This window comes from Clupea harengus, chromosome 5, assembly GCF_900700415.2.
Source record: "Clupea harengus chromosome 5, Ch_v2.0.2, whole genome shotgun sequence".
In the NCBI taxonomy this organism is placed as follows: domain Eukaryota; kingdom Metazoa; phylum Chordata; class Actinopteri; order Clupeiformes; family Clupeidae; genus Clupea; species Clupea harengus.
In genome coordinates, this window is record NC_045156.1 from 2,117,501 (window position 1) to 2,145,367 (window position 27,867).

The following is a 27,867-nucleotide window of genomic DNA, read 5'->3' on the forward strand; positions in this document are numbered from 1 at the left end:
AGTGGTCTCCATCAGACCTACCACTGTGGACTCAGTCTCCTCTCGATACGCAGGCTGTTCGACTTAAACCTGTCAAGTGGAACAGGAGTAAATGCTTGTTATTGTATTCCAGCAGGAAGAGTCTATCTGTCTAAGGCACTGGTGACGTACAGTATGGATAATATGGGGCAGTTTTACACTGATAACGGTACACTGGCATAATATCACATTTCTTTTCTTCTCAATTCAGTTGGAATTTATACAGAATATTCCATTTTACAATTTGCATACACAATTTGCATCTTACAATGAATATCTATACATAACATCATGGTTTGATGATTTAATTCAAAAATAGGGGTTCTAAAAGATAACAGAGTCATCATCTCAGTAATGGTAGTGTAATTATTTCTTCAGTGTGTGCTGATGATATATTTCCCAGGAGGCTTTGGTTTACACCCATTATGATAGTTATATTCAGATCATACGAAAATGTGTCCTCTTTTTCATAAGCAATGACTATTATTGGTGAAGTGGCACAGACAATCTGTTTACTGATCTCCTGAAGTCATCACATTAGCATCACATTCTAATGTCTTAAATTGATTTCGAACATGGTCCGAATGTAACAAAATTGTATATTTCAGCATATTTTGGATGCTTTGTAAACAGGCAACAAAGCATGCTGTTTGTACTGAAGAGACATGGCCCTTGTTCCAGATACATTTTTAGTGAAGGGATCTGTCATCCCAAACTTTTAATTAGACTACGGTAAGAATGCAGTTTTACAATATGAGCAGCGTGAGGACAGGATTATCTGCCACCCTCAAGCAGTCAGGCAGTCAGGCAGAAGTGAAAGTCATCGCCATGGTGTTCAAAAGCCTGAGTTCAGTTCTCATTGTACTGTGGTGGAATAATTGAGGAAAAAAAGCTGCTACACACTGTGTGACTGTGTGACTTTGTGCATCCAGCGACAGCCAGCAGTATGCTGTTTCTGCTGCGTGGCTTTGTGCGTCACGCTACTTCACCTAGACGAAAAGAGCAGGGTGAGTTTCTGGCACCCGCAGCTGAAATAAAACAGATGGAAGATTTGAGAGGGTTGGGTATCTTCACTGCGGGAGGGAGCCTTTGACAGAGTCCTCTCTTTCATCTCCACTTATAACTCTTGAATGAGAAGCAACATATTTGGTACAGTGACGTAGATGACAAACTGATGAAAATATATTTATTTCAAACTCTCTGAAACCAAGACCATGTTGTGATGGGAGAACTTTTTTGTGAGAGATGTGTAACAGTAGTTTTGTATTCATTTTTAAATTCCATCGACAGGAATAACCTTAAATCCTGTATGGTATGGTGCTGTATTGTACCTAAATTTCCCTCGGGATTAATAAAGTATCCATCTATCTATCTATCTATCTTGTATGGTGCTGTGCGGTATGGTGCTGTGTGGTATGGTGCTGTATAGTATGGTGCTGTGTGGTATGGTGCTGTGTGGTATGGTGCTGTATAGTATGGTGCTGTGTGGTATGGTGCTGTATAGTATGGTGCTGTGTGGTATGGTGCTGTATAGTATGGTGCTGTATAGTATGGTGCTGTGTGGTATGGTGCTGTATAGTATGGTGCTGTATAGTATGGTGCTCTATGGTATGGCGCATTGAGGTACAGCCTCTAGAGGAGGCGATGGAACTCAAATGGAGAATTCCTTTCTGTTGGCCTTTCCTCTGCTGGAGGACGGGGAGGCAATGGCTCTTTGTTGTAAAAATGCAGCACTGCATTCTAAGCAGAGTGGGCAGAAAAGAAGCCCTGATCTTACAAAGACAAGCTCTGGGGGCTGAGATCTGTGTGTGTGTGGTTTCATATTTGTGTGTGTTTGTTTATTTGTTTGTTTGTTTGTATGTGTGTGTATCTGTCTGCCCACCTTTTTGTGGCAATGCATACATTATGTTTGACTTAGAAATGTCTGTGAAATGTCAAGCAAATGCTATCGTTTGAAGTCTGTGTGTGTGTGTGTGTGTGTGTGTGTGTGTGTGTGTGTGTGCGTGTGTGTGTGTGTGTGTGTGTGTGTGTGTGTGTGTGTGTGTGTGTGTGCGCGCGCGTGTGCAGGTGTGTGTGCGCGTGTGTGTGCGTGTGTGTGCGTGCGCGCGTGTGTAACAGCAGAATTATACTCACATCCTTGAGTACGTGAGGGTCCGCTTGGGTCAGAGTGATTCTGTGCGGAGGTCCATGTTCCTTTCAATTTGTTGTGAGCGTGCAGACTTGGCCACAGCGCTACAGTGGCACCAACTATGCCTGCACCGGAAAACCAAAATCCATTTCCAATGCATGTTTGGTACGTGTCCCCCAAACAAACTACAAACTGACTTGAAAGTATATTAAGAAGAACTAGGCGTCCGTGGTGTAACTATGCGTCCGCTGTCTGTGTGCTCATCTGCAAGGGAGGATATCAGAGCCCTAAGCCAGTGGGAGTGGACAATCACACATGCTTGCCTGGCCTCTCCCACATACGCAGAGGAGTTAAGCAGTATCTGATCTCAAAAAAACATATTATGGTCTCAAAGAAAGCACTTTCATGCTATAAATTTGACTGTAGGCGAGTTCTTGGTACCAATTTGTACAGCGAATCAGATTGCTGTCTTAGAAAGCTCACAAACAGAGCAGCACCAAGATGCTTCCATCTTTATCACTACATTTTCCATCACAGGATCACTGCGACGGATTCTTGCTTAAAGGCAACACTTTGAACAACATCTAAAACACCCTGTGGAAACACAAAACATTGCCAAGGTTATTACTGTACTATTTCTACCCTTAATATAAAAAGCAGAAAAGACCTTCAGACCAATGGAAAATGTCAAACAAGATCCCATTCATTCATGCTTCTATATTTCTGCTTTTCCTCCCATTCCACCTCAGTGCAGATAAGGATTCAATTATGTGTTTCTCTGTCAGGAAGTAAGGTTGATTGTTCTTTTAGTGTGAAAGTAGGACAGTTTCATCATTCTTTAAGGGCCCTAACACACTAAGGTTAGAAGACATGCTCCTCCTCCTGAACATTCCCTCCTTAAGTGTCGATTCAGAGTGAGAAAAGGAAATTGCTGAGGGAGTGTTTGTTCACGGGGCCCCAAACCGTGGCTCACTCAGCAGAGTTTAGCTCACGAAGCTCTCTCGTGCATATGTGTTACCGAGTGGTTGATGCAGCCTGAGTGATTCACAGACGTGTGAATGAAAAACGAAATTGCCTGTGTGCCGCACCAATAAAAAAAAGCACAATCCAATATCCTGACTGCAGTAGTGAAGAACTTCGGAGAGGTTATGAGGCTCCTGTTTGCAAAGCACCTCTATCAGTCCATGTCAGCAGATGCAGCCGCACATCGCTGATATATGCTCTGATGTCCACGGACCTTCTCATAAAACTAAACTGCTTAGTGACTCATTTTCTGCAGGTAGAATCAGAACAAAGGCAATCAAGGCAATACGCACTATAAGAAAAGATGACACAAGGTGTCTCCTTTCACAGAATGCCCAATGTAACATGACTTGACATGACATGACTCCTCCGGCAAATTCAGTCACTTGAGGCTGCAACGCAATCACAACAAACCCTCACAAGATCCAGGAGGGACTGAATTAGGCATAGGCGTCTTTTTTGATTGAGTCCAAAGTTTGTTTCTGAGGTGCAGGTAAATCTTAATGTTACTGTGATATCACGAGGTTTGGTGTCAAACTGTTGTGTTTTGGTAGGGTAAGTTAAAGTGAGTGAAGATCTATCCGCCTTGATAGCCAGCCCAATTTAATGGTGCTCAGATAGTGAGAGATCACGTCGATGTTTAAACCCTTAAGCTGTGTGGGACTGTGTCAGTCTTCGGGGGTTACTTGAGGCCACCATGGCACTCTGAGGTTATGTGAGGCTACACAACCTACGTGACCACGTGTAAGAGTGTCCTGCCTGACAGTGGGATGCACACACACTGGGCTTGGCTTGTGCTGGCTGCAGGGGGAGGTCGCGTGGCCCCCTGACCGAGTTTCAGCCTTACTCAGCAGCCCGGCCCAGAGAGAAGCTGGCAGTGGATCTCAAGCACACGATCAGTTCAAGGTGTTCTGTCACAACACTGATTATATAAAGTGTAGAGCATATTTTCAGTGTTTGTGGCTGTGCTGTTAGATTATTCTCTGTGCTCTTTTTGATGTGTTGGTAGTAGTTCGTAGGCAGTACATTAGGCTTGCATTTACAAAAGGTTTGCATGGGAAAAACCATCTACACACTTGCTGTCAGCTGCTAAAGAGAAAAATGTCCAAGCTAATTGTTATGACCCGACTCGTGAGCCGCACTATAAATTGGAGACAGACCACAGGGTTGTACGAAAATAAAGTATTTATTTCTACATCACCCAAAAGTAGTGGCTAAAATGGTGACTGCAAAACACCAGCACCAAACGCATGGTGTTCACCAGCCTGCAAAGCATAGTGGGAATGCGAGCCTCCTCTGAGGGCAAACAGCATGGTTTTTATCCACTACTCCTCAGGTGTGGACAATCAAGCTAATTACGCCCATTCACCACCCAAAGACTGTTGCACTGCCACTTCAAAGCCAGTAGGGGTGTAGAGGGGCGTAACACTAATCTTTTAGCAGAATATACTGAGGATAGCATCTTTCAGATGAGCAAAACAACCTTAGGCCTTGACCATTTTCAAGTACTCTTGGGACATTGCATTTTTGCTGGTGATACCACCATCATGGCCACAGGGGTGGCAAGCCGCTTTTTTTGCTATGAGCGTATGCATACGATGCATCTTGTACAGTTATCCCATGAGAAGAGTACTATTGCCCTACTAGGTAAACTATACTGTATTTCATCAGCGGAGAGAAGAGAAACACTTCTTGTTAAATCAACAAAGTTGAGCATGTCTGCATGTGATGCCTTCATCGTTGTGATTCTGTGAACCAAAATGAGATTGAAGAGAGCTGTTGCTTGCTTGAGAAGTGTATAAACTGATAGCCATGCTTTTCTGTTTTCTATTGTGCAGATCAGAAGAAGAAGGCCTACACCTGCCACTCTGGTGGCCTCCAGTGACCAATCCTCGCCAGGTAGGACACTGCTTCTCTTCATGCGGTATACTTTCTCATGCTTTGTATCATATCCTTGCCTGTGCGTTCTCAGTTCTTGTTATGTCTGGTCGCACATGTTTTATAAAAATCTAAAAACGGTACAGGGGACAACCAAACAGCCGAGTGCTGTGAAGTGCTTCCTGGCTCGCGCGTCCTTCTCAAAACGAGTGCCATTCCATTCAAACTAAACAGGTCAGCTTGGTGTGTGCAGAATGCGGATGTTTGCTTGCTTTCGTCAGTATCGCTCTTTTGTGTGCAAAGTTGCTTTGAGTGTGCGTGCTTGGATCTCCTTGTTACCAATAACAAAACAAAAAGAATCTCTCATCACAGCAGGATTCTTTTACACGCTCTTTTGTGACTCATTCACTGCAACTCCCAGAACGCCTGGTCCCTTTATAAGCATCACAGGAACTGAGACCTTTGCTGTGGTGTCACTGGATGATCCAGCCCTCTGTATGTGTATTCCCCTTAGATCCTTTCTTCTTCAGATCAGCATGTGCATCAGCATCCCATATTCTCCTTTATGACTCAAGCAAAATGCACGCCCACTTCCAAACATCCAGAACTTTATCTGCTGTACCCACCCCTGTGTGCATAGGGGAGCAAATGACTCACTGGGGATGGTGGGAATTGCAGGCTGCGCTGGTGCATTTCCTCTCCTTTTATTCTGGTTCTGTTTTCACAATGACCAGAAACACACCAGGGAAGTGTCTTAGTCATCCTGATTAGTATTCTATTGGTATTTATATCTTTGTTATTTTGATATGCATTTTATTACGTTGTTTGTTGAATTGTATGGAACAGAGGCCTAATTATATTTTAATTACACACACACCAGCTACCCTGCTGCGTCCCCTGTGTTTTCAGCACCAAAGCTGAATAACAGAAATCTGGAGAAATCACATTTCTGGAGTATGAGAGAGATGGACCTGTTAAACAGTGTTAAGAATACAGGAGGAGGTCCCAAATCTCCACCAACTCCATCTACCTGCAGTAAGCTCATGTAAGAAGCATTAGGTGGATCAGAGAGACAGGAGAAAATTGACGGCTGGAGAGATAAATAAACAGACAGAGAAAGAAACAGAGAAACCGAGAGACAGAAAGAGAAATAATTAGAGGTTTTGAGGAAAAGTAGATGAAGGCAGAAAGAAGAGCTGGCTTGAAAGACTACATAGAAAGGAAGCTTTAAAGAGAGAGAAGGGAAATGTGTGTATGTGTGTGTGTGTGTGTGTGTGTGTGTGTGTGTGTGTGTGTGTGTGTGTGTGAGTGTTTTTTGTGTTTGTGTTTGTGTTTGTGTGTGTGCAAGCGCGTACATGCATGCGTGTGTGTGTGTGTGTGTGTGTGTGTGTCTGTGTGAGAGAGAGAGAGAGAGCTCTCAGTGGGGGGGGGGGTGCATGGAAAGATGGTGCAGTGACGTGCCCCAGTAGACAGTCAGTTACATTATTTAACACTCGCAGATTACTCAGCTCCCATCCTGCCCCAGATATTTCACTGGCACATCACAGAGTTCCTCTCTCTCTCACACACATACACACACGCTGTGACGATGTGATCATCACTACAGATGAGTATTTGCCTGGCTCTATGGCATTGCGGTCAGGGTGCATGTTTGTAGACCCGGGTTCGAGTCCGGGTAGGGTGACCATGCTCTCCCTTCGCTATAAATGGTGTCAGAAGTGGGATGGCTCGCTGTGAGGTCATCGGAGGCGTGCCCGTAAAACTGTGTGAGGGACCCCCAGGTAGGTTGACCCCTGTGTGAGGGACCCCATAGATGGGTGAAGCACTTGTGTGTGGGGCGCTCTGGATGGGAGAAGTACAGTTGGTGGATGCGCGAGGAATGTATGTGTGCATGAAGCACAAGGGTGCGCTTCACCGACGGTGAGGGCAGTGTGACGATGTGATCGTCACTACAGATGAGTATGTGCCATCAAGCCTGGCTCTTTGGCGTTGCAGTCAGGGTGCATGTTTGGCACCCTGTAGACCCGGGTTCAAGTCCGGGTGGGGTGACCACGCTCTCCCTTCACTACACATGCACACTCACACACACATGTTTGCATGAAATTGACCCACACTTGCCAGACACCTGACTGTCTCATCCTCATCATGGTCTTCTCACATATACTCACACTTACACTCACACACACACACACTCACTCACTCATGGGTACACAGCAGGAGATAAACAGTTGCCAGAGTGCTGCTTTTCCCCTATATTTATTAAAAATCCTCTCTATTGTATAGTGTCTGCAGTGTCTAGTTCTGCTTGACATACACACAGCCTTTCACAGACACAGCCAGTAGAGGAGCCTTTGAAGTCACCAACAGAAGTTACACAGCTGTCTGTCTGACAGCATGCACACACTGAACCTTTTGGATTGAATTGGATATTAAAAGATATTAATATGTTATTTTTCACTTGTGTCTTTTTCAGGACAGAAATAACAGTGTTGACTGTAATACAGTGTGACACATGCTACAGCTGATGTGTATAGGCGTGGCACATTTTGGTAGTGCAACGCAAAAGTAGTACAAATGTAAAATACAGCATGGTCTCGAGTGTGAGATGAGATGAGATGAGATATAATGAGATTGCCAAGATCCTATTATTGACATCAGATAACAAAAATGATTAGAATGAAACATGATAATCCTCGTAACTCATTTAATGTGAAATTATGTACAGTTCATGTCATTCCTATTGAAGGATCAGCCATAATAAGTGGAGATATAAAATTGGAATTGTATTTGTCTGATGGGGTCAATTTGAATAAATCCCATTAGCATAGTGCCCTTCTCTTGAAGTCAAGAGGATCAAATGAATGTACATGTGTGTGTGTGTGTGCGTGTGTGTGAGTGTGTGTGAGTGTGTGTATGTGTGTTTGTCTGTGTATGAGCATGTGCAAGGACACATATGTGTGTCCATGTGCGTGCATTTATATACAGTATATGTGTGTGGGCGTGTGCTTGTATGTGTGCATATGCATATGCACGTATGTGTGTGGACATACATACCCAGACCCTGCTTCCCTCTGTACTACTGACTGTACCACTGGTTTCCTGTGAACTATGTGGTTTCCTGTGGTCGATGATATAGATATCATACGTCACCATGCCACATGTTGAGCAGTGCTCTTGCACAAACACACACATCTATATGGAACATGCTTTGTGGTGGTGGTGGTGGTGGGGGGGCTTCGTTGCCAGGCAACAAAATGACAGTGCCCTGGTAAAGAAAAAGAAGTTGAAAGGCCCTGAGATGAAAAAGAGTTCAGGGGCCTGACTATCGATCGTGAGTTCATGGTCTCGCGGTACTCTCATCGATTCATTCTTTCGCCAGTCGCTGCACCCTCCACATATACGTATGTTCCCCTATCCTACATTGATTAGAGTTGATTTGCCGTCGCGCTTCCTGGTTTGCATCCATTAGCATTCTGGTGTGTTGGGTTGCCATTACGGCAGGCCACTGGCCGCTGGCCGCTGCTCTTGTGGCTCTGCTGCTGCTGCTGCTGCTGCTGCTCCTTCTGACAGAGGCAGATGACTGGGGGCCATTAAACAGACTGGGTGGCTGCAAGGTCACCTCAGCTCCCAGAGCCGGCAGCACCCTAAGGCTGCCTGACAGCTCAGGACTCAGGGGAGCGCAGGGGACTCTCTAAGGACTGCTCTTGTGAAATGTGTGTGTGTGTGTGTGGAGGGGGGGGGGGGGGTGTGTGTGCTTACAGAGTGTGCTTTTTAGATGGTGTGTGCATGTGTGTGTTGTGTGTCTGTGTTACATACTGGCACATGAAATTGGTTCTGGTATTTCTTCCTTTCAAAATGTAATGCAATTAATTTCTCCAAACCATGTACTTGACATTTATGTTGATGCGTGTATTTTTTTTTTTTTTTTTTTTACAGAGATTGACGAAGACCGTCTTCCCAACCAGCTATACAAGGTAAAATCATATAATCCTAATCCTGTTATCCCTAAGTGCACAGCTCAAAGTCTGAATGCCACAGATGCTGAATTTACCTAACCCAACCTAATAGCTTTATAGCGATATCATAACCCATATCATACACTCTTGCGTGTCCTCTCTGATTGGGTTGATTTCCATCTTGTTTATCATGAGAGTGAATGAAAATGATGCTTAGTGATAATTGCAGCCTACCCCAACATGCCTCAGCTGTAGGAAGCTGATTGGATGGCAATGCCTGATTGATGATAATTGAAAGCTCTGATTACTGTTATTGTTGTTGGAGGTAGGGTGCTCCAACACCGCAGGTGACAACAGCAACAGGCAGGCACTGACTAGAGCTCTGTGCAACGGAGTTTAAACCAGGCCAGAGCCCCAAAGTTGTATGCGATGTGTAAGCATTGCTTTATGTATTTCCTAATCTCTAAGTGCTGAAAATGTTGTAGAAATGCTGGATGTATGTTTTCACAGCAAGCCTTGTTGAATTCCCCCAGGCAGAGGAGGAAGGGAGCGCGAGGAAATCCCACCATGAAAGGTGAGGCACTGCAGTCAGGTTCACTGTCTAGCAGTGCTGCTCCGTGTCTACTGATGCATCCTGTAGCTTTGCATGTCTTAAGAACGTCAAACTGATATATTAATGACAGTTGACTGGTGACAGAAGAGGCACGCTGTGTTGGATTGCACTATTGTGCACCAGCCTCCTGGTGTTCTAGATTTTGGAAGCGCAACAGCAAACAAAGTAACAGCAAGTCATCCATTATCTGTCTCTGTGATGACACAGCAGTGAACTTGTGTCCTAGGCCTCAGGTCAATTTATACTCCATTAGTAAATAACTAGCTTACTGTGTTTGGTCAAGCTTCCGCTGCGGTTTCCATAGTACTGCCATGCCATCTGACAAGGAGTGGTCGCTTCATAGTGCTGTGCTGGTACCGGCGTTCACATGTGTCTGTTTTCTAAGAAAGATTACCATGCTGTGAATTAGTCAACTGGGTCAAAAGTGATAAAATAAAATAAAAATTCGATGCAAATCAAATGGATTGAAATGTGAGGTGCCCTCTTAAATGAAATGGGTTGATTGCACATGATTAGTGGAACTGAGTTAATGGCCACGACACTTAAAAAAACACATGCTGTCTTCCCCCCACTGCAGCAGCAGCAGCACCCCCCCCACACTCCCCTCTGGGTAGTCTGTTCATCTGGTGCAGTGCACATTTGAGATAGCATTGTCAAATCTGCCAAGGCGGTACAACACAGTATTCTACTGCATGTAATATGTCTTAGAGTGACATGAGATATATTTATGTCCCAAATGCTCAGAAACAAGAAAAATCCTGTCCAAGAACTGTTTACCTTCTGCTTGAAAAAACTTCAACTTCACGTCATATTTTATCTATATTCAAATCATTTCTTATCCATTTCATATTTTATTCCCCACACTAAACAAAACTTCAGCAAAAAGGTTATGATACACTGTAACTATTTGATACAGTTGAGTTGACACAGTGCTGAAACTGATTTTGAAACCTCCTTTGTGTCTGCCTCTGCATTACTGTATTTCATAGCTGTTGTAGCCCTTTCTCAGTGAATGCTGACCCACACAACGAATACTGACCTACACAATGAATACTGGCCTACACAGTGAAATCTAACCTTCATTGAGTAATATAGTCTCTGCATCTAATACATAACAAATGAGCCAAAAGTGACTATTGTTCCTCATATAATCTACGTTGATACCATCCCATTGTTTCAGTGTCTGTATTGTGTTACTGTAGGGTGTAATGTATATTTGCATGTGGATGTCTGTGCTGAGCGGCTGTGTGTGTCTGTTTCGCAGAGCTTCAGTTTATGGTGGAGCACCACCTGTACCGGCAGCAGCAGGGGGCCGACGAGTGCTCCTCAGAGAGCTGCCTGTCGGACCGGCCCAGCCCTGACGCCATGCCTGCTGGAGAGGAGCTCCCCGACGACGATGAGGAGGCCTGGAGCACCGGGGACCAGGCCGCTAGCACGGCCTTCGAGAAGCTGCGCTGCCAAATGGAGGGTGAGGAGATGGAGGAGGAAGAAGGCGACGAGGAGGAGGAGGAGGAGGAGGAGGAGGAGGAGGAGAGGGTGTACTGTATGGTATACTGAGAGAAAATGTGCATCATGTGTTCACCTCATGTGGATGAGGATTGTCCCTCTCTATTATATTGGTGATGTATTAGTCCTTCGGTGTGCTGCCAATGGCTCCTAGTATCCACCCTGTTTCTTTGAAAGGACAGCCTCCTTATCCTTGCTCCCCATAGAGATGGATGAATAGAAGGGGGGAGGGTGGGATGAAGCAGAGGATAGTGAAGAATGAAATGTCTGAGAGAGTGATATCTGCCAGGGGGGGTTAAAGAGAACATGGAAAAGAGTGAGGGAGTTAGTGAATGAGTGTGAGAGAGAGAGAGAGACAGAGTAATGAAGAAAAAGCATAGAAGACAAGATAGAGAAGCAAGGTCAGGGCATGAGAGGCTCTGAAAGACACACAGCAGAAAGGCAGAGGGGTGGATAGAGAAAGAGGATAAAGAAAAACACAGCTAATGGAGCAATGCCTTGGCAGCCTCTCCGATAACAGTGTGCCGGCTGATTTAATTTGGCCCTGGTAACAAATAGAGAGCTGTGGGAGAAATGGTCCCTGTTGTTGTAGCAGGATAAAAAAGACAGTGGGTAAAACCAACTTATTATGTGGCTTCACTCAGTGTCCTTTGATTGTCTCTTGACTATAAACCATCTCTGTCAACACAAAATACTTGAGCATAATTATGCGCAATGGCAGATACAGACACAATTCAATCTGTGGAAATTGTGTTAGCCAATTCCATCAGGCATCAGTATTATCAGAGAAATACATTCCGGAACACATTTTGGAGTCAAAGAACGACGCACGGAATATGGAATAAAGGACAATGTATATTCAATCACACTGTCAACTGTGGTAGTCTAAGATGAAAAGGAATTAAACAAAATAACAAGGACAGCTGTTTACAGATTTACAATGAATCTATTTCCCAAATGTATTAAAGTTATTATTACCCTATAAATTCAGTTTGAGATAGAAAGGCATCATTTGTTGCAGAAAATAACCCGAAATGACCTCATGTTCTTTCTGCCAATTGTTTCTTGTTGTTTATTGCAGAGTTTTCACGGGAGAGCCTTTTAGAGGCTTCTGGGGGCATGGAGCTTCCCCTGTCAAAGGAGGAAATGGCTCCTTCCGCCTCCACGGCGACGTCAACACAAAACACACAACCAGGTAAATTCTCCCATCACTTTTGGAACTAAGCTTAAAAAAAATGACAAAGCTCTGATAATGTGTTGACCTAGATGTGTTCACACATTTGAATGTAATCCTTCAGAAAAAAAAGAGTTGCGCTCTGTCAATCAAAATGTGTCCCAGTTTCTGCCATCCCTGAGGGATGAGAGGGGAAAAAAGCATCAACCTGGATTTTCCTTGTTTTCCAACTTTCATCCCTACTCTTTTCTTTCGCTTTTTTTTGTAATGAGCATGTTTGTGTCTCTGTATTCTTCAGCAGCAGACAGCACTGCATCAGCAGCTAAGAAGACACAGAAAACCAGTGTGGAAAAGGACAAGTAGACCCATTGGGGCCTGCCACTCTGTTCGTATGGGGAAAAACCCATTAAGATGGAATATTTTTTCACTCCAGTTTTGCCTTACCAGAATTGGAGGAAGAAAGTATTAAGGCATTTATTCTTTTTTTGTTACGTTTGTTTCCAGTTTTGACAGTTGGTTTGTTCATGCTATTAATTTTGTCTATTTTGTTGTTTGTATTGTATACCACTTATTTACTGTAAGTGGAGTTGTCAGGCCTGGCAAACAGGCAATAATCAATAGTTATTGAATACTTGTTTTGCCACACTGACTTTGTTGTTTCATGTGGGGCACTGTTTTTCCTATCGGATGTTAAAATTTGGTTAAATGGATCAAATGTTTTGACTTACAATTATTGTATTATACAGAGTTTTTTTCCAGAAAATGTTGATTATTTTATTTAAACAGTCTGCCAGTTAAAAATCCACTTGTTCTGCTTTCAAACATGCTACATCACTACATCTCAGATTTGTTTAGGGGGAGTGGGGGGATGGGGGGGCATTCTGGGCCTGATTTAGGTCTCACAAGATTCCAGCACATATCCATTTCTATGCACCGGAGGCCTCATACAGCTTTGTTATCTAGTTAAGCTCAGAATCCATCATAGATCAAAAAGCATCCAACAGATCTATCAGATCAATTCTGGCCCAGCTTGTTGAGTTCAGCAGCCAGGTCTAAAAAATGTCTCCCTGACTAACCCTACATTCACATTGCAATAGATCCTGATCTTTATTCAGTGTAAAACGAATGAAGTAGAGCACTGAACTTATTCAAAAGAGCTGTTCTCTTTTAGATTTGTCTTGTTGAACAAAAGACCCCTGTAGCATCTTTGTGGGTGGGTGCAACAAGCTTCCTTATCTGGAATGTTGGCAGTTTTCCCTATCAGTGATTCCTCATGCAGGCAGAGAACATACCACGCTTGATACGTTCCTGAATTCTTGCTATTACCTATTACCTACACTGCAAACTTATGATTCATTGCCGTTATCCTACACATTTCTTTCAACCCCAAATTCTCTTATGGACCAATAATAATACCCTGACTTGACCAAATATTCTATTTATATATTCTATTTTCTCTCTCTCTTTCACACACACACATCAAAACAAATATACATGGACACACAAACACGCACACACACAGTGCAAACACCTAATTTATAGTGCTAGTTTAATTCCTATGTTCATCCTAGCCAACCAGTTATTATCCACTACAATTGGCCCATAAGGCCATCTTCTGTCATCTGGAAGCTTCTCTTCCTTCAATGCATCCTCAGAAAAATGCAATCTAAAGGCCACAGGCTCAGTAAGTAGTGTATACTTTCCTCTTTAAGCTTGATGGGTGAGATCAGCGGATCAAAATATAACACTGTATACATGTCTGTGGATGGATGACTGAAACATTTAAGAATTAAATATGTTTTTTGAACATTTTTATCAAGTAAAACATTGTCTATAATAAACGTGCTGGGTGATTTGAACTGGTTTTATTATTCCTGTTATCCATTAAGCCAAATAGTTTTCTCACATCAGGCCAGAAATACGGTCAGGTTTCCTAACAGCACACTAGGAATTGAAAAGGATAGAGAACGCTGCTCAAATTGTACCTTTTAAAAGCAAAGTCAATATAATGCAGTTGTTCCCAAATTGTGGTGCAGGCCCCAAAGAGGGGTCGTTGAGTTACAGCAAGGATGGGTGTTGTGGGGACGTGGGTTGAAGGTGAAAAAACTGAACGAGAACCCTGAACAGCCAACTGCTGGTGAAATGAAGTACGGCAGTGCTCTTACAGCATAGGAGGTTTTCAGAGAGCTGTATCGACCGTCATGGCGTTTTCACCTCTCCTTAACTTCAGTGTATAGTTTGAAAGCCATAGCCTTAAACACATGATGTACTCTGTGACCGTGTCCTTGTGATGTGGCATTTGTGTTGCATCACTGACCATAGTGCTGTGCAGGGTCAACTAAAAGACCCTTAAAATAGAAGCTAGGTGTATAAATAATTCAACTGACAATGAGCAGTGAGCATAAAACAGGATGGACATAAATATTTCACAATGTAACTAGCGGTATATGCCCTGGTTTTTATTCTCACAGAGTGTGCATTGAGGGTAAAAACTGATCAGTGGAATTTGCTTTTCACATTGCCTTTGTTAACATTCCAACTGCTTACTTCCAACTGCCAAAAGGTTAACATTAGTTAATGGAGTTGTTGCTATTTCCTACTGTGCCAAAGAAAGTAATAATAAAACACTTAAAGTTTTCATATCATTTAGGGGGTTCCAGTGGTGCAAAAGGTAAGTACACTATACGAAGAACCTCTCCTGATCTACATTTCTCAACTGAGTCCAGTCTCTTTTTGACTGTACACCCCCTCCTACTGGAAGAAGAGTGGAAGAGAGGAAAGTCTTCTCAGCTCGTAGTGTTTGAAATGTGGACAGGAAAAAAAAACACCTGATACAAAGCTGAAAAGAAGTGAAAGTGATGGACTGAACAGACAGAGTGGAAAAAGAGCCAGACACATCGATTTCATTTATCACACATTGAGCGGTGACCTTTTCTTGCCTTTGTAGTTTGATTGTTCAGATCTTGGAACTAAGAAGAAAACCAACATTTAAACTCAATTCAAGTTCAATCAGCTCCTGGAGAAATTTAAACGTAATTTGTGTCGACCATTTAGGTTATAATTATAGGCCACGCCAACAGCAGTGACATATAATATGTCTTCTTCTTGTCAGAGTGACAAGAGCAGTATTTGGTTAAGTTTAACTGCACTGTTCCCACTTTGAGTCAAAATAAAAAAAGACAACAACAGCACAATCCCATGTAGTCCTCAAAGCCTGTTTCCATGGATACCTCACTAACATTTTTTATGCAACGAACAACAATGCTTAGACTTAAGAATCTCACACACAACATTTAATGAACAGAACAGTCCAGTTACACAAAATCTATGTTTATTTTAAAATTAATATCACCGTATATCAAGTACATTTAAGAGACTCCAGAATTGCCTGGTTGTGTTGGAAACGGTCTCCCTCTAAGATAAATACAGATAAATAACTGTATGAGTGAGCTGTCAACTTGACAGTTTCTATTAAGAACTAAAAGTATAACATGACCAGCATGTCTAATGTGTTCTTCTACAGCTCGTAAATCGGAGGTGTTCTGCTGCTCTTATCACAGAAGTCTACAACCACTACCTTTAGTCACTTCCGTATGTTCTCACTCTTGCAACATGTTTCTCACTACATAGCACTCTGAGTGGAATTCAAAGGTAACTTGTGCTTTCAAGGCAGCTAGTGGTATACATTACACAGATATATTTAGTAAACTCTATTGCAATATTTAGATCTTTTCATATTCAGGCACAGTCTGATGTCAGAATACTCTGATACCTAAAAAAATATGTATGTCAATATTCAAAGGCAAACTTGGTGGTGGATATTCAAGTACACACACAGTAAATCCTTTGAACTATGACTGTGTCGTATAGCATATTTAGACAGGGGATTCTTGTTTGTCAGGTCAGGATACTGACCAGACCTTGCGGTCTGAATGTGAAAGCTCACTACTGTTTAGTGTTGTTTACAGGGTGCTCCTGGGAGTTTTCCCCTGACAGGTCCTCTCTATGAGAAGAGTGCTCCTCTGGGATGCTCTGATCATTGGCTCCTGGACGGGGGGAAAAAAAGAAAAGGTGAAAGAAAAAGTTAGAGGAATAACATGAATGGGACAAATCTATCAGACTGATTTGCTTTTTTCCTCAATGAATACTTAAATGAATTTTAAGTCCATGTGTGTGCATGTAGGTTGATATGTTGGGGCAACTGCGTGTTCACACATTGTGGCTTGTAACAGTTGCAACATTATGAACCAACATGCTGTTGTCAAGGCAACTGATCCACAGTTAAAACTCACTTGTACAATTCTACATTGACAAACCACTAAAAGTGTACCCACCATTGGACTCACTCTCCTTCCACTTGATCTTATTGTCCTCTGTGTGGCGCGTCCATGTTGATCTGAAGCTTACAAGTTCTGCTGTGATGTGAGCTAGGCTCCACTCCAACCCTCTGGAACTCTCCTTCCACAGGGAACTACATGGAGTCAGAGAGGACATACATCACCATGAATCTAACCACCATCCAAAGCCTGGCAATCTCCAAAGTAAGTGCTTGATCGATTTTTTTTTGCAGCCACTGAGGAGTTATTATGGGATGGTAATTGGCATTCGACTGCATCACTTGCTTTGTGGTCACCCAGTGTGACTGATGAAGTTGTTCCGGTTTCGGTGCAAATAGATTGCATGTGATGTTAAGATTATTGCCACTATACAGAGAAACCAACATATCTTGAAGTCAATGACAAATACTGCTGAGTCTACCTGTGTCTGTTGCAGGGGTCCAGAGGTCCAGGATTCTGTTGTACTAGAGGGATGACAACCTTCTCAGCCATATCCGTCAATAAGGAGAATGTTGGGTCCACAATAAAGTCAATGAAGCCTGAATGCATTAGACATTCAGACAGTTTCATTGCAATGTACTGTGCTCATTTGCAGTTTCATTCATGAAATACGTACTGTTTGTACTGCAATGTAAACTGGAAATTTCTACTCTGACCATGGTTTAATGCTGACACATACATAGATTGTATGGTGGATTTCATGCTAGTACAAACAAATACCAAAAACTTAAAATGAAAAACAAAAAACAAAAAACAAAACACCCTATCCCAGTACACTCTGAAAATCAATCTATTTTATTATGCTCCGAAAATCATTTGGAACGATTATATCTTTGACATCATTATTTTTTACTTCCTTGTACACAAATTATTTACAGAGTAATGCTCACTCTATGTCCATTTCCACCAGAAATGAAGTCAAGCCAAATACCTATTTGAGACTGTGCTATCAAGGTGCCGTTACGATCACACAGTGGTGAAAAGGGTAGGCCCAGTTCTGCCTCTTTGTCGCCCTGACAAAGAAACACAAAGTAAGTACCACAACTGTAATTTAAAAACTGAGATAAGTGTAGTCATTATGTAGCACAATACGTAAAATGTCTGAACATTTCACTCGGCGTTTCACGCGAGTGTTAATGAGGCTTCCTTCTTGCTCCTAACAGTTCATAGATTTAGCAATTACCATAGTTCCATCTTCTCCACTGGTTTATAATATCGTAATACGTTGCTAAACAATAAGTGAACATAGTTCAAACAAAAAAAGAATGATGACATTGAGATTAGTTTCCCTTGTATTACCGAGATAGTCGGCAGCAGGAGTCTGGACATTTCTAAATATTGTATGGTTTTACTGGTTCATGAGGACTCTTGAGACTGTTCTCTGAACAAAGGATGGGTCTCTTATAATATTCGAAGGTATATAAATTGTAAATGACAAGAATGTACAAGACACGAAAGTGTTAATACGTTGCCTATAATGAAAGTATAATTCTTTAGCTAGCCAGGTAAAGCAAGGATGACGCTATGGCTAAATCTCATAGCTCGCAGTAGACGCTACTACGAGCATGAACTCACAGATTAATCTCAAGGCAACAGACTCCTATATTCTAAAAACGTAAGTTCCCCTTTTAAAACAAAACTGGTCTGGTCATAAAAGTGTGCAGGCACTGTCCTGTACTAAAATGGCCATCTACCCCGTCTATGGTTTTAAAGTGGTCACTCACTTCTATCTTTTGTAAGGTTAGTACGTAGCTCAATACCTGTCTGAAGAACTCCTCCATGAGAGCTTTGGTCCAGCGGGAGTGAAGGACCCAGGGCTTAGATGGATGGCTTATGTCTGCCGTATGGAGTAGCAGGGAGAGGGCTTTGGGCTTGTCTATTCTGCTTGGACAATGAATACACACAGCCTCAGTGTAGAGTAGCTTTTACTGAAATATCTATACAGCAGTGTTGATATAAAGACTCTAAATATGCTATCATTTCAGCTAAAGACTGCATGGCTAAGCTAGTTAAATAGTTTCAGTAAAATTGTGACTCATGCAGTAGGCAGATTGAGCTAGACTCACCTCTCTTGCTGTTGTAGATAGGTCTTCATTTCTTTTACCTGAGCGAGATGAGAGGACATGTCTGTGGCAAGTACCATCTCTATGACAAGAGCACGGAGCTCTCTGTGAAGCGAACACACACATGCATACACAGAGTGAATAAGAGAGACAAAGAAGGTTAACCGCATACTCAAGAACTAATGGTTTGCTTTGAAATAACTTAGAAATGAAAAGCCAATGTACCCATGGCAACGCTGTGAACATTATGTCCTCCTATTGATATTCCATCCTGTACAAATTACTGACATAAACTCAAGACATCTATTTCACTGTCATTAGCCTACTCAGTCATTAGCTTACTCAGTTTCTTCACATCTTGCCTTTCTTTTGGCATTGTGGTGTCACTGAATATGGTTATGGGTATGTAATTAGCAGACAGAGAGAATCAACAGCAAACTCATGGTTATTGTTGTAAACAAACATGCCATTTGTTTTTCCTTTCAGTGCTGCTCATTAAGTTTGTGGCATAGCCTTAGTCTGCATGCCACAATAGATATCTGTCAGGTACAGTTCTTACACCCATTCTTCTCTGGACAGGTTGGTGAAAATGTTCATCTGGTCATCCTGGAGCAGACGGAAAGTGGCACTGAGGTGGTGGCTCTCCTGAACAGAGCGATCGTTGTACATCATGGCTAACTCAGACCTGCCCGGGGCAATGGAGAACAGGTGAGATCTTAAAGATGATATTGTTGCCCTCCCCGTGCACTGGTCAAAACACACAGCTGATGCAACCACTTGGAATGTTGTGGCTGTCAGAATATGTTAAATTGAGACTTCATCTAAGTGTTGGTGAATAATTTACTATGTATCTAAATGTATAAAAAATATATTGCTGTCACATTTATCTCTGAGACAAGCAATTATGACAGTAGAGAAATGTGGAGGATTTACTGATTAGCATTTCCATCTTTATTTGAACTGTGTAAATAAATAATAATCTATGAAAATAATGAATATCGACCAATAAGCATTGGTGTACATAGATAAGAATTCCATTTAAACGACAGGCATTTGATCTGTAATTATTTGCTAATCTCAGTGATTATTAGCAATGTCTGCAGACACATAGTGTAGCCATTACAGAGTATTTTGCAGTAGCAGACATTTCTGACATCCAAATATAGCTGCTTAAGTGCTCGTCGTGAACTTGAATGCGGATAGGCTGTATTCTCCTTGGCCTTTACTGCTCTGTGTTACTGTATCCCTCTCTTGCTATTTGATGGCAATTCCCTTTGACGCTTCATTCAGTCCCTCAAATCAAAGGTTGTTGGGCCATGAAAACTTGTTGAGGCTCTGCCAACAGCAAAAAGTCAATATATCAAGTCTGTTCTGATCATGAACAGGTTGTCATGGAGTTTCCCTCTCATGTGAGATTCTCTGCTGGCATTATCTGACGAGTTCCTTCCAGGGGTACTTTTAGTGCCAATGTCATGGGAAACTAGAGGGTTAGTCAGTGAGCCTTGACACAAGTTGGAACATACAAGGAATTTTATCGCTTTCTTTCTCTCTTCGGTCACAGGTTTATTTATCTAAATGGTAGGCAACTGACAGAGAGTTTTCGTGGAAGGGAATGCTCTGTTATACATGTGCTCTCAAAGCAGGCAATTGTGCTCCTCTTCAATGGCTAAACGAGGACAAACAAATGAGGACAAAATGGGCGGAGAGCCAAAGGTTTTTACAGCAGAATTTCCAAAGCATATATGAAAAAAAGTAGGCGTATCATTTTTGCCAGTTTACAGGGTTGTTTTTTTATTCACACAGTGTCAGGGCATAGCATGGGAATTTTCTCTTCACACGTTCATGTTCATTTTTTGGAGGGTTTTGTGTTGAGCCTTGAGCCCCTCCGAGAGATGGCCCCTGCCGTCTCGTTCCCAAAATAAGAGTGAAGAGCGAAAACCATACCAAAAAAGCAACTGTCTGTAGTCCCTGTGTGGAAAGTCTCAGTTTAAAAATACCGTCGACGCTCCAGGAGTAGTGTTTGCTTAAGCAGCGTTAAACTCTGAGGTATTTGGGTCTCTCTGCATAACCACTAATTTGAGATTACTGACATGCTAAGGTTTACCGCTGAACCTTTATAGCTGTTAAAGATCTTTTAAGGCCTACCAGCTGGCCCTGTTTGAAAGTCATGGAGTATTTCTTAGCTATTTTGAAGACGCTTTTACAAAGGTCTATCTTGACCACAAGTTGCAGTGCAACCAACGAATGAAGAAGAGCTCACCAGCATGAAGGAAGTGGGTTTGGGGCACAGACTGGATGTTTAGTCATCGCTCATTCAGCCCTAACTTGTCTCTGTCCAATAAAAGTACTCTACTCTGAGAAGGTATGAACTGATGACCACATTATGGCCTTCTTGCCTTAGACTTGGTTGTTATTGAAATTCAAATCAGTCTCCCTTGTTGCAGATTGCTAAAATATTTGATTCTATGTGTCTGGCCTTTGGCTATTTTTAGCGTCATGTGTAAATACTTTTGCCTTATCTTGTGATATTGGCAAGTGTATAGATAACCACAGGGTGGTATGCCTGTGAACTCTGAAGGCTCTGAAATCAAACACAGTCCTGCATGTATGGCCGTGCTTGTTTGACCCACCTGGTGTGAATGTGAAAATTGTTGGTGGTTCCTGTGTGCTCATAGTCATGGATGGCTGCTGCGAATAGACAAGCCATGACTTCCAGCTCAGTGAGCCAGTGCTGTAAAATATAAAAGAAGAGAAAGAAGCATGGCTTAAAGAAACTGCAGATGAGTAGCAAACCCATCGAAGTTGTGACTTGCAAGAAGAAAAGATCATAGCGGGATCATAGTATAGAATGTAAGAGGCCATGTTGGACCTTACCACGAGCCCAGTGCGGAGGAGTAGACAGTGCATTGTCTGGGTGACATCAGCTGCATGTGTGTGGCTGTGGTAAGGGTTGTTGTGCTTGCCATAGCCTCTTTCTAGTGCAGGCAGGAAGGACATCAAACAGGAAATTGGTATCTGAAGAATAAAGTATGGGCAAAGGTTCAGAGCTGTTGTAAATCATTGTCCTTGTCACCTTAAAGCACTATTCATATTTGCTGCCAATTTGACTAATCAGGCTGTTATTGGATGGCGATTAGAAAACCACAGTATTTCCCACAGCACATTGTATATTGTATTGTGTACCTTAAATCGACTGTTGAGCTCATATCTGACGATGAGCTCGACAAAAAGGGTTTGTAGCGCATGTCCTGAGCTCACAGAGTCCAGAGCAAACACGTCAAAGTTCCAGCGGTCTACATCCTGAGTGCAGAGAAGAAATAAGAACATACTTTATTAGAAGTCCCCTCACACCCCTCACACCTTTTTTGTGTGTCAGACTTCACACCTTTTTTTGTGTCTCAGACCACAGTCACACACAAACAGGACAGAGTGCAAAAGTAAAGAGCACGGAACTAAAGCATAACGAATGTATGCAGCAATGAATACAGACTTGAAGGTAATCAGCATAGCCATGTAAACTCGAGTGATCTTATCAAACTGCCATGGGTCTAACTGTAACTCTTTTAAATGAGTGTGTGTAGTCATGTGTAAAATGATAGCAGCCCACCCGGAGACAGTGGGTAACCTCAGCTGGCTGGTCTGGCATGGACACCGTGTAGGCCTTGCGAAACATCCTGGAACAGATAATACCGACGACATATTTCACACAGATATCGCACACACACATTTCACTCTAAATGCACAGAGTGAGAAAGTGCAGCTGTGCAGAACAGCTGCGTGAAGAGCACATATCCCTGTGTTTACAGTTCGCACAGTAACCCACTAAAGCACAGACCTACTGATATAAATGACTGTAAACACTAACCTACAGCTGTGTCATTCTGGCCATGTGTTACAAAAACAAATCACTTTCCATGTGATGTGACATCCTCTGACATCAGACTCTAGAGTGGCTTACTTTGATGAGTCTTTGTTATGTTATCAGCAAATATGATACGTAAGACCATGGAGAGGTCAACACCGGGTTGTCTGACCTCTCCACGAATATTCCGGCCTGCACGGCGTGGACGATGCTGCGGAACTTGGGCTTCTCATCGGGGCGTCGGCTCACCCGCCGTGGCCGCTGGGTGAAGGTGGAGGCCAGCCAATCACGCACCTCTGAGGGCACGCCATCTGAGCGGAGCTGCTGGAGGTCGTCCTCCGCCTCTAGTGTCTGTCTGTGTGTGTGTGTGTGTGTGTGTGTGTGTGTGTGTGTGTGTGTGTGTGTGTGTGTGTGTGTGTGTGTGTGTGTGTGTGTGTGTGTGTGTGAGAGTGTGTGATTCCATTTGTGTATGTGTTTGTGTTGGATGAGTGTAGGGCGAGGAAGACAAAGCAAAAGATAAAGGAAGATTAGATTATAAAGCAAAATCATTCAACCAAATCACTAAGGTATGCTAAGAAGGGACTGTTCCATTCCATCCCCCAATTACATTATTGTTGAAACTGGCATATGCTAAAATTAAAATAATGTGGTGAAAAATTCTTGGACTCGCAGGCTATCCACTCTGAGGGCCACGTGACTGAATTTGGACGAGAGGCAAACGTGGGCAAACCGCCAGGGTTAGTTTTGGTATTAAAAGGCCTGCATTTGTGTGTGAGTGAGCATATTGGTTCTGCTTTCAAGTGCACATTGTACCTGAACAACTTCACCAGCCACAGGCAAAAATGCCATCCAGGATGAATTTTCTTCAGAGCCAATTACCTCCGAACAATATTTCTGTCCTGTGTGTGCTGAAGTGAGTGACAGGCAGAATGACGGTACCTCGTCCCATCGATGTACACAGCCTCGAGTAAGGATGCCGTGTACTCCAGGTTCCTTTTTAGCTCCTCCAGATCCACATCCTTATCTTCCAGCTGCCTGACCATACTCTTGAGCCTGGGGAAGAAAGAGAGAAGCAAAACATAAGTCTGGGATCAAGACACATTGTTTGCTTGTGTTGTGAATGTGTGCTTGCTAGGAGGAGGAATATATGCAAGTATAAGCAGTCATCAACACAAGACTTGCTTTGGGTTATTATTAAAGCATAAGTTCAATCAGTACACCAGCAGTGGTGTTTACGCTGGCTAACGTCCTGGTAGGTGAGTGTTCAGGGAGACCAAAGCAGCCCACCATCAGAGAGACACTGAAGAGAAAATCAAAGCATCCCATTTGCATCATAGCTTATGTCAGCCAAACACAAACACTGCACTGCTAATGTATGAGTTTCAGCCTGAAATAGGGGAAAAGCCCAGAGAAAGGCATGTTTGAGAGTGGTAGAAGATGATGTGGAGCTTTTTAGCTATAGGTTTGAATTTGTTTTGTTTGTATATATATATATATAATACATATACTTTGTTTGTATATATATATACTGTATAATAAGCCCTCTTTTTATATATAAAAAGAGGGCTTATTAACATTATGCTGGCCATCCATACACCGTCCACTCTTAAGCCACCTCTAGGCACTGGAAACACAGGATACAAAAGGCCATTCATGTATTTGCTCCTCGTATTAATTAAGCTAAGAAATACTGCAGGGGAAGTGATTCTAAAAGCTTAACTCTAATTCATACTTTAATGTCAACATTTAGAAAATAAACGCTTTGAAAAATGCAGCAATTACCACACTGTGCAACTATGTGGATCTGACAAATACAACATCATACAGTATTCTTAAATATTACACAATACTAAAGGGCAACCCTTTGTTTATTGCCACAGCAACTTATCTACACGTAAGCACACATTCACATTGTTTTGTTTTCAGATTGCTCTCCACATTGAAAATGATCCAGTGTTTCATGTCTGTGGTCAGAGGAACTAGATAAGCATACCTCTACTACCTCTACTTTCTGACCATGTCACACATTCCTTACAAGGACAGCTCTTTTTGTCATGCGATTGAACTCGGTATTGCTTAGATGGTTCTGTTTGTATACACATTTCCCGATAAGATGGAGGTGCTTGACGCCATCATTTGAAGGACGAAAAAAAAAAAATTCTGTGAAGCCTTGGCAACAGGTTGAAGCCATTTGCTGCGTGAGAGAGCTCAGTATGCTTGAGGCGAACTGCTGCTGGGTAATCACTGATGTGGAAGCTCCTCTCTGCAGTAAATGTAATGTGGTTGAAGTAGGCGAGGTGAGGCCTGTAACGAGGGTGCATTGTTAGCACCAAATTTCCTGTGACGAAGGAAAAAATACACGTTCCCGTCGATTAGCGATGTAGCGGCTGACATTAGTTATGTCAGACGCTACATGTGCTGAGTGTTGCCGTGGAGACAGAAGAGTGCTCTTGCTCTCAGAGTATGGCTGATACCGCTCAACACGGCTCTCGGCCTCCCTCTCGCAGATATGCCCGTCACCACCACATCAACACTGCTTGGACACTCAGACGTCATCCGAGCTCCAAGCTTTCCGTTATTGGTTTGTGATGGATGGGCTGCAAAATGGAGTGAGCTAAATCTCATCATTGCTGGTGCCAGTCAACCGCCCACCTCTGTGAGGCATTGGCCTCCTCACGTCACCCTTTGCTTGTGGAGAGTTTAGTGGTACTGTGCAGGAAGCTGCCTTTATTTTTAAAGTGTAGGAGTTACAGTCACATATTTTCAAACCAACAAGTGCTTGGTTGAAACGTGTGTATTAATGTACTCTCCCTTATAATATATACGTAATATATAGCAGGGTACTACTGCTAGATCATTAGAACACAAATGTGTTCAGAAAGGTGACACTTGAAAGAAATCATTACTCTAGTGTGGCTGTATGACCACTGTACCGCTGCTACTCTGTAATTGTAGAACAACACATGGTCACACGGGCGCTTCAGATGGAGGGGCCTGTTTTGAATCCCAGCTCCTACTAGCAGATTGCTAATCACCACCGGCCTTGGCACCGCGGGGCAGAGAGACGCGCCAAACTCGGCGCAAGTGCACTCGGACGCTCACTCTTTTTTCAAGTGTCTATCACGCCTGCACTAGTTAGTATGAAGTTGTTGACTCACAGGAATAGAATGCTGCTGCTGACCCTATTTAGACCTCCCCCCCCCCATGTGAACATCTTTTAGGCAGTGGATTAAAGCAAGTTAGTTGGTATACATAGATGCACTCTAAATGTTAAGTTACAGTATATACTTTGGCAAGGGAGTTGCCTTATTGTAATGCATTCTATACCTAATGGGAGCTTTCCTTAATACAGCATAATTACAGTCACTGTGACTTTAACAACCACTCTCACTCTCTCTCATCTGAGAGGGGAAGAGCTTATAAGCTACAGGTTTACACTAAACAAAGTCACATGATATCTCAGCCATACCATCTCTCTTCTGTGAGTAAGGTGGACTTGCTCCTTCATAAAGGCATGCAGTGTTTTGTTCCTGCCTTGCTACAAGTGGCAAGAACCCAGTATATACACACACAATTCAGACACACGAACATACAGATGTGCTGAGACCATCACTGATCAAATTCAAATCAGTTTAATTAAACGTTGCACATCTGCCTTCACCAAGTCAAAAACGAAGCAGCATGCTGTACATGTCAGAATATTTTAACTTCTCTACTCATGTAAAAATCAGTGTATTGCTAGATCATTCTCTAAATCATTTTGAGCTATCTTATAGAACGAGAAACTCATACACAAACAACATAACACATATCATTTAGCACAAAGACCAGTGGAACGCTTGCCCCTTACCTTGAAATCGGAGTCTGAAGGTGTTTCTTACGAACTTTCACCAGTTCTGCCATCCAGCCCTGCGGTAAGCAATGTGCTTATAGCCCAACACAATAGTATGCTAACAGAGAGATGGATAACAGAGAGCCAAGGAGGGAGCCCTATCACACACGTGCACATACACACACACAGACGCACAGAGACGCAGGAAGGAACCGAGAGAGAATCTGTGGGGGGAGAGGAGAGTGAAAGAGAGTTCTCACAGCGTATGCCAAAAGTTTGTCCGTCCTGAGACACACTTCTCTCTCAGAGCCACCACCCACTCTTCGGGAGACTTTCTGCGCAACGATTGGCCAGGCCAAATTGTGTCAGTGCTCTGTGGTGAGTTGGGGGCTGGAGAGTGTGTGTGTGTGTGTGTGTGTGTGTGTGTGTGTGTGTGTGTGTGTGTGTGTGTGAGAGAGAGATAGAGAGAGAGAGAGAGACTGTGTGCGTGTTTGTGCGTCTGTGCGTGTGAATGTGTGTAAGAGTGTGTTTGTGTGTGTGTGTGTGTGAGAGAGGAGAGAGGTAGTGAGAAGGTGTGAGTGATGGAGTGTTGATTACAATGCTTTTAGGCACTCTACTTCAAAACCCAAATGCACATTTTCCACAGGAGATGTCATATCAAAGATAAAAGGCTCCCTCGCTGGTGTAGCATGCAGAGAACAAACCAAAATAAACACACCAGGCTGTCATCAAAACATTCCCATAGCCACCCCCAAGGTTAAATGCCACTTGGTAACTACCACAACTATTAAAAAGAGAGGGGTAGGAGAAAGAAAGAGAGGTTCTGATCATAAATGTGTTTGTACTTTGCAACTCCATACTTTGAACTCAGGCACACACGCACCCTGTTAGACACGGAGCAGAGTGGAGAAACACACCGTGACAAACTGACTCAAAGAAATGAGCACGGATGTCCCTTTATCTTTCACAGCTATGATGGTAGCAGTCAAGTGTGCAGCCCCTACTTTTCTCATGTATTCCTCATTATACATATTATTACAAGCATCTTGGGCAACACTGCAGACGGTGTGTGGAGTCCGGGGACTGCTGGGCCAGATTGGTCAGGCGTTCAGTCCCTGTCATTTATCTCAGCTTCATTAAAAGGTCTTTTTATAGCCTGGGCCTGAGAGAGTCAGAGAGAGAGAGAGAGAGAGAGAGAGAGAGAGAGAGAGAGAGAGAGAGAGAGAGAGAGAGAGAGAGAGATGGCCTGGCTCGGCAATTCGGCCTGGTGGGAAATACCCGCCTGGGTCCGGGCTCCCTCCTCGCTCGCCCTGACCGTCCCGGTGGCTGGGGGCACACTTTCTCCCATGCTCTCTGACACAGACGCCCTGAGATCAAGAGGGCTCGAATGGGACCAGCCCCTGTGCAGGCAATTTCCTGAAGCGCCTTTGAAAGGGAGAAAAAAAAGGAGGCTAGTCCCCCCTCTGCTTCAGAGTGG

At 43.1% G+C, this 27,867-nt stretch overlaps 2 protein-coding genes across 4 annotated transcripts in view; one reads left to right on the forward strand and one right to left on the reverse strand.

The window, feature by feature from the left end:
• LOC105899994 (protein phosphatase 1 regulatory subunit 1A) overlaps nucleotides 1-14,155 on the forward strand; it is a 17,919-nt gene extending 3,764 nt beyond the window's left edge. The window contains exons 2-7 of one of the 2 annotated variants that reach the window (XM_031567274.2): nucleotides 5,008-5,068; nucleotides 8,984-9,021; nucleotides 9,514-9,577; nucleotides 10,881-11,084; nucleotides 12,204-12,317; nucleotides 12,598-14,155. In XM_031567274.2, coding sequence (XP_031423134.1) covers nucleotides 5,008-5,068; nucleotides 8,984-9,021; nucleotides 9,514-9,577; nucleotides 10,881-11,084; nucleotides 12,204-12,317; nucleotides 12,598-12,659 — 543 coding nt within the window. In that variant the 3' untranslated portion in view covers nucleotides 12,660-14,155. Of the gene's footprint in view, nucleotides 1-5,007; nucleotides 5,069-8,983; nucleotides 9,022-9,513; nucleotides 9,578-10,880; nucleotides 11,085-12,203; nucleotides 12,318-12,594 lie in introns of both variants that reach the window. The other variant, XM_012827241.3, reaches the window with a different exon arrangement.
• A 1,455-nt stretch (nucleotides 14,156-15,610) lies between these two features.
• Nucleotides 15,611-26,682, reverse strand: LOC105900639 (calcium/calmodulin-dependent 3',5'-cyclic nucleotide phosphodiesterase 1B). Of its 2 annotated transcripts, none has more exons than XM_012827987.3 (14): nucleotides 26,409-26,681; nucleotides 23,498-23,611; nucleotides 22,731-22,913; nucleotides 22,304-22,370; nucleotides 21,880-21,996; nucleotides 21,571-21,711; nucleotides 21,327-21,427; nucleotides 19,256-19,381; nucleotides 18,700-18,801; nucleotides 18,394-18,514; nucleotides 17,565-17,646; nucleotides 17,055-17,172; nucleotides 16,631-16,767; nucleotides 15,611-16,342 (listed from the first exon to the last, which is right to left on the reverse strand). In XM_012827987.3, the coding sequence occupies exons 1-14, from the start codon at nucleotides 26,459-26,461 to the stop codon at nucleotides 16,242-16,244; spliced, it is 1,563 nt and encodes a 520-aa protein (XP_012683441.1). In that variant the 5' UTR covers nucleotides 26,462-26,681; the 3' UTR covers nucleotides 15,611-16,241. The 2 variants fall into 2 exon arrangements, with proteins under 2 accessions (XP_012683441.1, XP_031423133.1); XM_031567273.2 differs by having other exon boundaries at nucleotides 16,210-16,342; nucleotides 17,055-17,113; nucleotides 26,409-26,682.
• Between the last annotated feature and the right edge of the window lie 1,185 nt (nucleotides 26,683-27,867).